This window comes from Camellia sinensis, chromosome 10, assembly GCF_055761805.1.
Source record: "Camellia sinensis isolate YWXY chromosome 10, ASM5576180v1, whole genome shotgun sequence".
NCBI classification, from domain to species: domain Eukaryota; kingdom Viridiplantae; phylum Streptophyta; class Magnoliopsida; order Ericales; family Theaceae; genus Camellia; species Camellia sinensis.
In genome coordinates, this window is record NC_138970.1 from 23,635,267 (window position 1) to 23,648,139 (window position 12,873).

General features: G+C 33.8%; 1 protein-coding gene across 1 annotated transcript; it reads right to left on the reverse strand.

The window, feature by feature from the left end:
• Positions 1–3,443: 3,443 nt before the first annotated feature.
• On the reverse strand, positions 3,444–11,854 carry LOC114257022 (protein NRT1/ PTR FAMILY 3.1-like). Its single transcript, XM_082889881.1, has 5 exons — positions 11,780–11,854; positions 11,629–11,665; positions 9,842–10,059; positions 8,619–9,178; positions 3,444–4,549 (listed from the first exon to the last, which is right to left on the reverse strand). The coding sequence occupies exons 1-5, from the start codon at positions 11,852–11,854 to the stop codon at positions 3,616–3,618; spliced, it is 1,824 nt and encodes a 607-aa protein (XP_082746007.1). The 3' UTR covers positions 3,444–3,615.
• Positions 11,855–12,873: the final 1,019 nt, after the last annotated feature.

Here is a 12,873-nt window from a genome sequence, read left to right on the forward strand (position 1 = left end):
AAAATTTAACCTACAACCGCCTGCAGTGCGAGTTGCTGTTTATGTGGATAGGGTTCGCGGATGTGCGAGTGGTTACGGGGCGGTTTGTGGATTGAATTTTTTTTAATTTCCAAATTCAATTTCAATTTCTAGATTCAATATAATATAAGATTGATTTTAATTTCAAAAGTAATTAACAGATTCAATTTCCACTCTATGAATAAGTAGATTCAATTTTCTACAATGTTCACAGAGCAAACAAAAAAAAAAAACTTTCAAAAACAATGTTCTTAAACAATGTTTTCTATAACATTTCTTTTTGTATCATGAAATTAGGGTTTGGTGCTTTGATAAAAAAATATTTACGATAGGATGAATGAATTTTTTTATTAAAAAAAAAAAATTATTCTAAGTGCGGGTGGGTTTTAACGCAACCCGTAATTATATTATATTCCAAATCTTATCCGTCTGTATTGTGTCTGCGAAACCGCCAATTTGTATGCAGATTGGTTTAGGTTGGCCGGGTTGAACAGTTCAAATAATCCTATACCCAACCCTAACACGAAGTATTAATTAAAAAATCATGAGAATAAAGAAATTTATAAAATATGAAAATCTAACAAATATGAAAAATAATTATATATATGCTTTAATAGTAATCAGTGTGTTTGGTTTGAGTTTTCTGGATTAAATTTTTTGAAAATTGAGTTTTTTGGTTTTTATATTCTTTTGTTTTTAGTGAATATTTTTTACATTTTAAATATTTTTTTTTACTTTTTTAGATGCACCTTAGTTAGATGTATCTAAAAAATAAAAAAATTGTGAAAAAAATATTTTAAAAAATTAATAAATACATAAAAATACAAAAAATGCACTGAATTCTTATATTTTTTTTTTGTATTTTTGGTATTTTGTGAATTTTTAAAAGATTTTTTTTACAATTTTTTTACTTTTTAAGTGTATTTATGTTAGATGTGTCTAAAAAGTAAAAAAATTACTTAAAATATTAAAAAAATTCAGTAAAAACAAAAAAATACAAAAAATAAGATTGTAGAATTTTCTGAAAAGTGTTTTCTGAAAAATGAAAACAAGCAAACTGATTTTTTATATTTATAATTATTCTTCTACTGAAAATTTTACAAAAATAAAAGATTAAAAGTGTATAGAGGACAGTTGTAAATGATTGAGAAAAATACTTGATTGATTATGTTGATTTCTCATCAATATCAAACATACAAACAAAAACAGACAAGATTTTTGCTTAAAAAATTGCGATTATCACAATGAGTGCCAAACTGAGGATGACAAAAAAAAACCAGAAAAATGTATAAAGGCTGTTCATTGATAGACAAAAGTCATTTACACTATTTTCTCCTAAAGTGCATTGAAATAATCTCAACTTTTTGATTAAAAGTCAAAATCTAAAATTCAATTTCAATAATAAAATAAAGTAAAAGGTGTACCTATTTGATACACTTTATAAATAAATAAAAAGTACTGGTAAAAAAAAAATCTATTAATTCAAAAGTAAAGAATTACAACGAGTTAATAAGGAGTAAGAAAAATTCTTAAAATTAATATATCCGAATTAGGTTAGGTAACATTTAAAAAAAAATTCAAGAAAAGTTATAACGTATTTATATTAGTTTTGGATGTAACTGCCATATCTAAAATGAATCCCAAACAAATCCTTAACCCCAAACAAAATTAAAAAATAAAAAATAAAAAGAACAACAACAACAATGGGTCTTACAATGATCATATATTCTTAACGCATTGCAGTTATTTATCATTTCATATATTAATTTTACATTGGTATAATAAGTCATACCACTTATGTTTATGTCCAATATAAGATTGACACATAAGATAGCAAAGAAATGAGTAATGATATACAAATAAAAAAAATTTAAGTAATATTATACAAACTAACAAATCTCCTAAACTTTTCTTACCTACTGTTGCATTATTCAATAAAAAAAATTTAAAATTTGAAAGAGGACTCATATCAATAATGTGATAAGTGTCCTATAAGTTAGTAGTCAATTTCTTTTTCTTTTTCTTTTTCTTTTTTTCCATTTTTTTTGTAAAATTCATCAGTTCGCATAGCATTTTTTGACTCTCTTTCCTTTCCTTTTTTTTTTTTTTTAACAAACTTACTATGTCACAATGAATTGTTCCTATCAGTCAAATTCAATGGATTTGTTTCACGTTCCAAAGTTTTACTATTACATCATGTATTAGATTGGGAAAAATTAATAAAAAAGTTATTTATATAATATTTTTCTAGCCAAAATATGATAAATCAAATATTATTATTAAAAAAACATTTTTTTTTTAAAATCAAATATCCGAGTGAACTTAAGCGCGCACACCAACTGAACAAAGTTTTTTTTTATTGAAAAGCAAAGTTGGTAAATAGGAGAACAAAAAATCACAACATAACAATGACTGACCACCTCCTAAACCAATCCAACCACTAAGAATACAACAACGTAACACTCAAAAAAACTGTAGCTAACTCAAAAAGTTGTTCTGAACCATTTAGAGGTGTAAAATTAGCCCGCAGGCTCATGGGTTGTTCGAAGCTTATTTGTTTCCCAAGTGGGTTTGACCCGGGCCGGAGCCCAGTCTAGGACCTTAGGCTTGGACTTTGGCCATCTGTTTTACAGTCCGGCCCATTCCATTAGCTCGACCTACATGGCTCGGACCATTGGCCCGCTCTAGTCTTGGTATAAAAAAAATTGGTGAAAAAATAAAAATTGGTCAGGCTTGACCTATGACCACCCCAAACTCGAGCCTAGGCCCAGTCTGCCAACCTGAGGCCCGAATACTCATTGGGCCTAGTTTTCTGGATCGTAAACTGGCCCGACCTGAATTTTGACGAGGGCCCAAAGAGCTCGACATGGGCCGACTCGAGCTCAAGCCCGAATAAGCCAGACCATGCCAAATTTACACTTCTAAGACCACTCCAATGATTAGCAATGCAATCTATCTGATTGATAGAAATTTATGAAAAAAAATTTAAAAAAATTTAAAAAACCTTGTCAATTGATAGGAATTAATACATATCAATAAAATTATATTAAATTAAATAATCAATTATATAAGCAAGTACAACAACTCATGCCCATAACGCGAATACCACAACATCATCAATATAAAATAAAATTTTATGGAAGACAGTAATAAATAAAATAACTTAAGAAAGAATCCTTAATAATAATAATAAAAAATGTATATATTGATAGAATGGAAAAATTGCATAGTCCACATATTCAAACTCGAGCATTACACCTGATAAAAAAATATTTTATTCATTATCATATCTAACTTTGATGCATGCTATATGAGAGTAAATATTCTAATCAAGTTCTATCAAATTCTAGCAGTAATCATGTCTACAATGAGACCTTAATTAAAATATATATATAAATAGACCTTAATTCGAGTCACACCTTGGGGCCACTGGAGGTTTGCCTGGTCGTTAACTTCAGGGCCCTGAGATTAGTCGAGGTGCGCGAAAGCTGGCCCGGACACTCAGTTATCAAAAAAAAAAATAGACATGATTCCTTTTTGCACTCACTAAAATTAGAGCCAAGTACTGCAAATATTTTAACATCGCACAAGTTGTCATCACTTGGTCACTCCTACTTCCCCATTTCCATTGGCATCATTCACTGCCTTATGATCATCTCTACCTAATTCCACATCACCGCCTTCACCATTTCTCTCATCAACCACGTCTTCCAATGGCTTGTAAGTATAAAACCAAGCACATATCACATAATACAAGAGATTCAATACTTGTATGCCACTCACAAGCCAATAATAGTTTTCCAATCTCCCCCTATTCAGATTCCTATTAGGCAACCAATTCCTCTCCTTCCCACTATACTTATGAACCATTGACACCATGAAAGAACCAATAAAGTTCCCCAATGATATCGATATCCAATGCAATGCCGCAGCTGTGCTTCTCATGCTTTCTGGCGATTGACTGTACAAAAACTCCAAATGCCCGACCGACATAAAAACCTCCGCCAATCCATGGAGGCAAAATTGCGGTACCAACCAAAACACACTTATGGGTATGATCGCGGTAGGCTTGTCGAGTAAGTTGTGATTTGCTGCCACCTTTTTTCTTTTTATTTCAACTATGGCTGACACAATAGTTGCAAGAATGTTGACTGTAAACCCTATCCCCATCCTCTGCAAGCACGTGATGCCTGCAGGGTTTTTAGTGAAACGACGAGCGAAGGGCACGAAAGCACGTTCGTAGAGGACGAGGCCGATGAGGACGGTGAGGATGGAGAAGATGGAGAGGCTGGCAGGAGGGATTTGGAAGGTGGGGGACAGGTGGCGGTCCATGGAGCGAGCTTGGAGGATGATGAAGCTGTGCTGGTGGGATTGGGCGGTTGCGAGGAGGATTCCGGCAGCCCAGATGGGGAGCATCCGGATGATGGACTTGAGTTCCTCGACGCGGTGGACGGTGGCGATTCTCCAAAGGTTTGGGGAGGTTGGATCTTTCGTGTCTTCTTCTGTTACAATGGCTGCTCGATCTAGCCACCTTCAAATAACAATGTGTATAAGAAACAGTTTTAATCATATCAGACATAATGTTTGAATACAACAAAATATAAGAATTGTCTAGTTTCAATGGTCCAAACTATGTATTTGGTTATAGTTTTGTCAATAGAGTTTTTAATTTTTTTCAATTTAATTTCTAAACTATGAAATGTGAGTTTAATTCAAATTGTCCTAACTCGTATATCATCTAAATTGATCAACTGACTTGGGATATTTTTTGAACTTCAAAATAAATACACAATAAAATTTTAAAATATTGGGGGACCATAATTCAACAAAGTGCATAATTTGAAGACCACAACACAGTATACTTTTGGCATCATGAGTGTATTTGATCTTTTTAATTTTTTTAAGAAGAAATTACATGCCAATTGAAAAAAAATATTTATAAATTAATGATAAATTTTATAAATATTAAAATATAAACTGATAACTTTTTTATTAAAGAACAATTAATTTTTTGGGGTTCTACTAAGATATAATTTGGAAAACTTACAGGTCTTAATAGGTAGACTTATTATTCAATAGATTCTATGATAATTAATGACATTTTTCATCAAACACCATTAAAAAAAAAAAGTCACTAATTGTTAATTTTTAGTTACAGTTCGAAAACTTTGTCACAAAATATCATTAATTATAAGGTTTAGTGACGATTTAAAAAAATCGTGAAAAAAAAAGTAACTAATTTTTAACTTTTTTGAAAAATTCATTACAAAAAAAGTCACTAATTGTAAATTTTAACGACAATTTATAAAAATCGTGACAAAAAAAAAAAACAAACTGTCGATTTTTTTGAGACATGTAAAAAGTCGTCACAAAAAAATATTTTAGCGACAATTTTGTTAATACTTATTTTCAATATGATTTGATGAGTTTTTAAAAAGGATATCTTGCAATTCTTCAAGGAATTTTATGATAATGGATGCTTAGCAAAAGGTATTAATAGCTCTTTCATCACATTGTTACCTAAGACTGAGAATCCAGGTGGTGTTTCAGATTATAGACCAATTAGCCTTATTGGATCTCTGTACAAAATTTTGTCTAAGGTTCTAGCTTCTAGACTTAAGAAGGTATTGCCTAAAATAATTGGAGAATCTCAGTCCGCTTTCATTGGGGGGAGGAACATTTTAGATGGGATTTTAGTATCCAATGAAGTAATAGATTGGTGGAAGAGGAAAAAGAAGAAGGGGGTAATTTTGAAACTAGATTTTGAAAAAGCATACGACACGGTAAATTGGGGGTATCTTTTTAATATGATGTCAAGCTTTGGATTCCAGGATAAGTGGATTAGGTGGATGAAGGTGTGTATACAATCAGTTAGAGTTTCAGTTCTTGTCAATGGTTCCCCGACTAATGAATTCTGTCCAGAAAAAGGACTCAGGCAAGGGGATCCGTTGTCTCCCTTTCTTTTTAATATGGTGGCTGAGGGTTTGAATATATTATTCCAAAGAGCTAAAGCATTGGACTTAATCAAAGGTGCTGTGATTGGCCTAAGGGAGGTTAATGTCACCCATTTGCAATTTGCGGATGATACAATTGTGTTTTGTGAGGCCGAAGAGAACGACATTTTGAGCGTTAAGAGAATCTTGAGGTGTTTTGAAGTGCTCTCTGGATTGAAGATTAATTTTCATAAGAGTACAGTTTGCGGAGTAGGTGTACAGGAGGCAGAGGTAAATGTTTTCGCAGGAAGATTGAATTGTATGATCCAAAAGTTACCTTTCATGTATCTTGGTTTACCACTGGGGGCCAGCCCGAGGAAGAAAAGCACATGGTTGCCGGTAATCAATAAATTCAAGTCTAGGCTGGCGTCTTGGAAAAGGAAGTTACTATCATTTGGCGGTAGGTTAACATTGATCAAAGCAGTGCTATCATCTCTACCAGTGTACTACCTCTCTCTGTTTAAATTGCCTACAAATGTATCAACATTGCTGGACAAAATTCAGGCCAGGTTTCTGTGGGGAGGTTCAGAAATTAAAAAGAAGATCCATCTGGTAAAATGGGAGGAGGTTACCAAAACAAAGCACTTGGGAGGTTTGGGGATTAAGAAACTGAAGGAAGTCAATGATTGTTTACTAGCCAAATGGTGGTGGAGATATGGCAGTGAGGACCGAGTGTTGTGGAAAGACATTTTAATTAGTAAATATGGCAGCTCTGGAGGTAGGTGGAGACCAGATTCTGGTAGCAGTGCCCAATGTTCAAGAGTCTGGAGTGATATTCTCAGGTTGGAGCACAGCAATTCTAACCTATTTTGCTTCTTTATGGATAATTCTGTCATTCAAGTAGGGAATGGTATGAGGGCTAGATTTTGGGAGGATAGTTGGGCTTCCTACAAATGTTTGAAGGATGATTTTCCTCGATTATTTGAGTTGTCAGTAGAAAAAGAGGTCACTCTTAAGCAGATGATGGATAAAAGAAATGGCTTATCTGAATGGAAGTTGAGTTTCAGAAGGAATCTGAGAGTTTGGGAGGAGGTTGAGATGGAAAGACTACAGTCCATTTTGTTTTCATATGACCCGTCTTTATCAGAAAAAGCTGATGCATTGGCTTGGAAGGTGTCATCTTCAGGTGTGTTTACAGTTAATTCAATGTATAATAGAAGATGTGTAGAGCAGTGCTTGGAGACATCAAGGTTGATTTGGAATAATATTTCTCCACCAAAAGTTCAGTTTTTTGGTTGGCTCGCTTGGAAGGGTCGAATCAAATCAAGAGCTTTCCTCCAAAGAGTGAGGTGTCTTAGTGATGAGGCTCAACTGAACTGTGTTTTTTGCAGCTGTGAGGTGGAATCAGGGTGTCATGTTCTGGTGCAGTGCCCCTTTGTTTGGAGGATCTGGACAAATTTGCTGAATTGGTGGGGTTTGATTTGGGTGATACCTGAAAAGCCCAAAGGGCTATTGGATTGGTGGAGAGGGTACAAATGGAGAAAGTTTGAACAGAAAATCTGGGAGGCAATTCCTTTGGCAGCACTGTGGTCTGTGTGGAGGCTTCGAAACGAGTGTATCTTTAATAAAAAACAACCTATATTGGAGGAGGTTTGTGAGCTAATTAAAACTAGAGTTGCACTGTGGATTACTGCAACCTCTAGCGAGTTCCATTACTCAGTGCATGATGTGGTGGCCAATTTGGATCAGGTAAGGCATGCATTACATTGTGGCTGACTTGGTGGTATTGTTGGGGGTTTTATGGTCCACATTGGTGAGCAAATTGGGGTAAATAATATCAATAGCCTCTCGCCAACTTATGTTCACTCACCAATGCAAATACTTACTATTCGCCCAAAGCATGGAATTGAAGTCATATTCCATGCATTGTAAATTTCAGTTGTAGCTTTTCTCTTATCAATGTGAGCAAACTCGTAAACTGTTGACAATATATGTTCTGTATTTGTATGTGTTCTGTATCTGGGTGTTGTTCTGTATCTGTGTGTTCTACTCTGTGCTGCTGTCTTGCTGATGCTGTGCTGCTGGTCTGTGTAAATGGTGTGTTCTTGGTGAATGCTATGATCATGGTCTGTGCCAGATTAGTCTGAATGCTTTGCAGTTTTTAGAGTAGAGATCATCAACAAGTGATGATCTGGTTTTGTTGCTGAAATGATGATCTGCTGCTGGTGGGAAATAATCTGATGAAGAAAAATTCTCTACAGGCTGCTGCTGTTATGTGGATGTTTTTTGTTTATGTTGATGGGGTTGAGCTGCCTTCCACAAGTTCACTCTCTTGCTGCTGTTGAACTGATGGGGTTCTGCTATGCACTGTTGGGGTTTTCCTCTGCCCTTGCACTGCTGGGGTTGTGCTGCCTCTTTGATTTAAATTGTAGTTTTGTTTTGGTCCCTTTTCCTCTGGTTTTGCTGGTTTTATCTTCTTTGTTGGTCTCTCACCAACTAGGAGGTTGGAGCTTTGTTTAGCTCCAACCTCCTCTTTATTGATGTATCTTTTCATACTTTGTATGGTTTTTCATCAATAAAGTCTTTCGTTTTGCTGATCAAAAAAAATATGATTTGATGAGAATTAGGTCAAACAAATTTATCCTAAATATAAAATGTGAATCTTACTTGAGCTGGTCAGTATGTAGAAGCCTTCCATTGCTAGAAATCCCAGCATCAAGCTCTCTATTCTCATACAAATCCCCAACGCCATCTGGCACAACTTCCTTCCTCTTCTTCACAGCAGCAACAACAACTTGAGCCATCCTAACCAAAGGACTCCCACTTGGTTTCACTTTCTTATAAAGAGGTGACCCCAAAACAAACGCAATCACAGACACAGCCATAGCAATGGTGGGTATTCCAAGTCCCAAACCCCAACTCACATTGTCTTGGATATAAACAACTACTGTCAGGGCACTCAGTGAAGCCATTCCCATGCAGAAATAGTACCAGTTGAAGAAGTTCCAGCTTCTAGACTCTACTCTTGACTTGGACATGTCCAATTGGTCGGCAGCGAAGGTGACAACGCAGGGTCGGATGCCACCTGAGCCGAGGGAGGAGAGGAGGAGGGAGATGTAGAGGATCCATAGTTGGAGGGTAGAGGCTTCTTTGCAGTTAACCTGAGTTGGGCATGGTGGTGGGCGGAGTTGGGGGAGTGTTGCTGATATTGTCATGCTCACTAATCCCTGTTTGGCCGAATTGTGTTATTTCAATTTATCATTGCAAAACCATATAGTAGTATTAACTCCTGACATTATTTTTGTCGCGTATATTATTATTTGGATGATTAGGAGTGTGACAAAATTTTGAGAAAAAAAAAATTGTCGATTTCACTTTTATCCTTTTTAATTATTGTTTTTTATTTTTTCACATTCCTAAATTATCAATTTCATTTATTTACTCTAAAATTTTTATTTTCAGAATACATATTAGAGACACTTTATCCAAATCATAATAGTAAAAGATAAGCCACGACAAAACCCTTCTAACTAAATTAGACATCCAAACTTGGAGATAAATGCACCACTCCACAGCAATAGACTAGGTTTCGCTTAAAAGTTGAACTAAATACCTAAGGTTATGAATCCAAGTCTTACCAACTCAACTACATTCCTGGGTACTGTCAAGTTAAATTTTAATGTTTATTGATTGGAACAGCCTGTAGACTACATTAGTTGAATTAAATTTGTAACGAGTAAATAGATTAAATTGATAGTTTAAAAATGAAACAATTTTTTTTTAAAAAAAAAGCAATAATTTAAGAGATGAAAGTAAAATTAATTAAAAATAATAATAAACATTAAGAAAATAATTCATATCTTTTGAGTGAGAGAGAGAGAGAGAGAGACCAGTTCATAAATAAGGGAACCAGCAATGATGGTCCAAAAACGGCCAGCGAAGGAGTCAGCAATCAAAGCACCAATAATAGGTGTTAAACTGGCTGTCGCAACAAAGTTACTCAGTGTGTTTGCTGCTGCTACCATTGGCATGTTCAGCTCCTTCGTCAAGTATGTTATCATGTTTGCGTGTGATTCAGATGATCCAAATCTATCACATATTTCATTTGCTGCCCAAAATCACACACAACAATCACATTATATTAGTTTATCAGTCAAAAGTCCTTTTACACAACCCATCAATATTTTTAAAAAAAATATAGAAGAATGAGGTGGAAGTGGTATTGTTATAAATAAAAGGTATTTTTATGGATATTTTGTTTTAAAGTGAAATTATTAAATCACATTATTATGTATGAAAGTTCTTTATAAATTTATATTTGTATATTATTACTCATATTTTTATTGATGTAATCGGTCTTGTTTTTATTTTTATTTTTTTCAATGTTCATTAGTAAATTTATATTTACTAATTAAAAATTAAGAGAAATTGTACTTCAATGCATGTTTTCAAAAAAAAAAATAATTACAAAATTTTTCCAAAATTTATAAATATTTTGGGAATGTATCGCTGATTGGTATTTTTTAGGGGAGTATGTGCAACTTATCTGAATTGTTTGTAACTTTTTTATTAGGGGAGTATGTGCTAAATTATGTGGTATAATTTATGCTTATAAATTATTAGGTGAAATAGAAAATAAGCAAAAAAAATGTAATTTTCAAAAATTAACTGAGGATGCTTTTAATTTCTGTTTTTAAATTGTCAACTTTTACCAAACATAGCCAAGAAGGTGCGGGTTGATCATTTTTTATTTTTTTTGGTTAGCTTCAACAACCCACTGTAGACGGCGGGTCGACCCCCATTCAGAAGCATATGGGTCAACTAATTGAGAAGTAAAGTGTGGTTTACACTACAGGAAATATATGATTTAATGGCGTTTATTTAACAGCGTTTTTAAAAATGTCACTATTTATAATATTTAACGACATTTTGTAAACGTCGCATTTTGTTTTAATTAAAACGGCACCGTTTTAAGTAATAGGAGTCGTTTAAAAAGCGCCTCCAAATGTGTTAACAATGTTTCTCTCTCCACACCCTCAAATCTCTCGCCAACTTATTTCAATCTGAGAAACTCTACAGTCTCAGAGAAACTGATCCCCCAAATCTCTGACTCTCTCTCTCTCTCTCTCTCTCTCTCTCTCTCTCTCTCTCTCTAAGTCCTTCAGCTCCTTCAGCTTGATTCAACCTTCTTCAGCTCGGTGATTCATCATTCGGTCGATCCAATCTCAGAATGATTTTGATTTCGAAGCTCCACCGCCACCACCATCTGTATCGTCTACTAACCATCTGCACGATTTTGATTTCAATCCAATCTCAGTTTCATCGATTCTTCTCTCTCTCTCTCTCTCTCTCTCTCTCTCTTCCTTCGGTCGATTCTTCTCCTAGGGTTTACAATCTTGAATCTCTTCATAGGGTTTGGATCAACTCTACTCTTGCCTGACTTGCCTCTTGCGATTTAATGCAGTAAATTCTCTCTCTGCTTATGAAGTTCATATTTAATTATAAATTTGCTGTGAGAGATTTGAATTTGAATCCATGTGTTCATTCGAATATGAATTTATAGTTATCAAATCGTGAATTCAATCTGTAATGCTATGATGTTGAACTTGAGTGATTGCTTCCTCATGAATTTGTTGACACAATATTAGCATTTTAGCATTGTTCATATTTTAACTACCTTTGATGTTTTCTCTAAGTTTATATTGCAAGGCTTCCTATTCTTGACCAAAACAATGTAGGCAGATTTTCATAGCAGTTTATATTGCTCATTCTGTGTTTTTGCTATTAGTGGATGCAGAATTTATTCTTTGTGAAACAGGGGCATTTACCTTTATGATTTTTCTTTGTTCCAGCTGTTCATCTTTTTGTATGGTATCCATCTTCATATACCCCTTTTCCCTCATCTATATTTGCTTTTATTTTATGGTGTATGCTTTTTGTACATAGTTTAATTTATAGGGACTAGTTTTTTTAAATTTTGAGTCTTCATTGTAACGACACCTATCAGGTTATGGTAAATATACACTATAGGCAATGAGTTAATAACAGTTTATGCTTATTTAGACAAATCACATAACATAAATATAAATTGGTGTGAATTTTTTGTACATCATATCCAACATGAACAATATACAAAGTGCAATAAGAAATGATATAAGTTAAGTTTTGTTTTTAATGTTATGATATCTTGTTAAGATAAGTTTGTGTGTATTAGTTATGTGTGTATATATCTTTGTGTGTTCAAGAGTATTTGTGTCTTTTGTGGGAGTAGCCAAGGCAAGCAGAGCAGCTACCAAGCTGATGTTGAACTTAGCAAGGAATTGGTATTGTTTTCATGAAACTTTAATGGCCTTGTTTTTATCCGATTTTTATGGTCTATTTATTTCAAATAGATTTACCTATTTTCTTGCATAGACTTTGTTACAAAATGTTTTTTGCCCAATTTGACTTTGGTCTCTTGAAGGTTTCAAGGAACATTGATCAGGTCTATGGAAGAGATAGCATAGGCCTCATGGGTTTGTAAATAGTAATTGTTTAATCCTATAGAAAAATTGGTGGCTGCACATTTTTGACATCTTTTTCTTCACAAATGAAAGTTCTGCATCTAGTTTTTGTTAATTTATTTTATCTTATTTTTGGGATTGGAGTAGGTAAGAATTTGAGCTCTGCATAAAAAGCTCTTTTCCTTCCTTTTTTTAATGGCTGAAGGTCTCTGTTTTTTACCATAAGGTAATTCTGTTTCATTTACTAATCACCTTTTTTTTTTTTTTTTTTTTTTTAATTTTAAGTGCAGGGTTGTTCTTTGATATTGGAAATAAGATTTGTATTATTAGATGTAGAGCACCCTACATCCAATGGAAATAAGATTTGTATTATTGATTTTTTTCAGTAGAAGCATATTCTTGGATATTGAATTTATTAA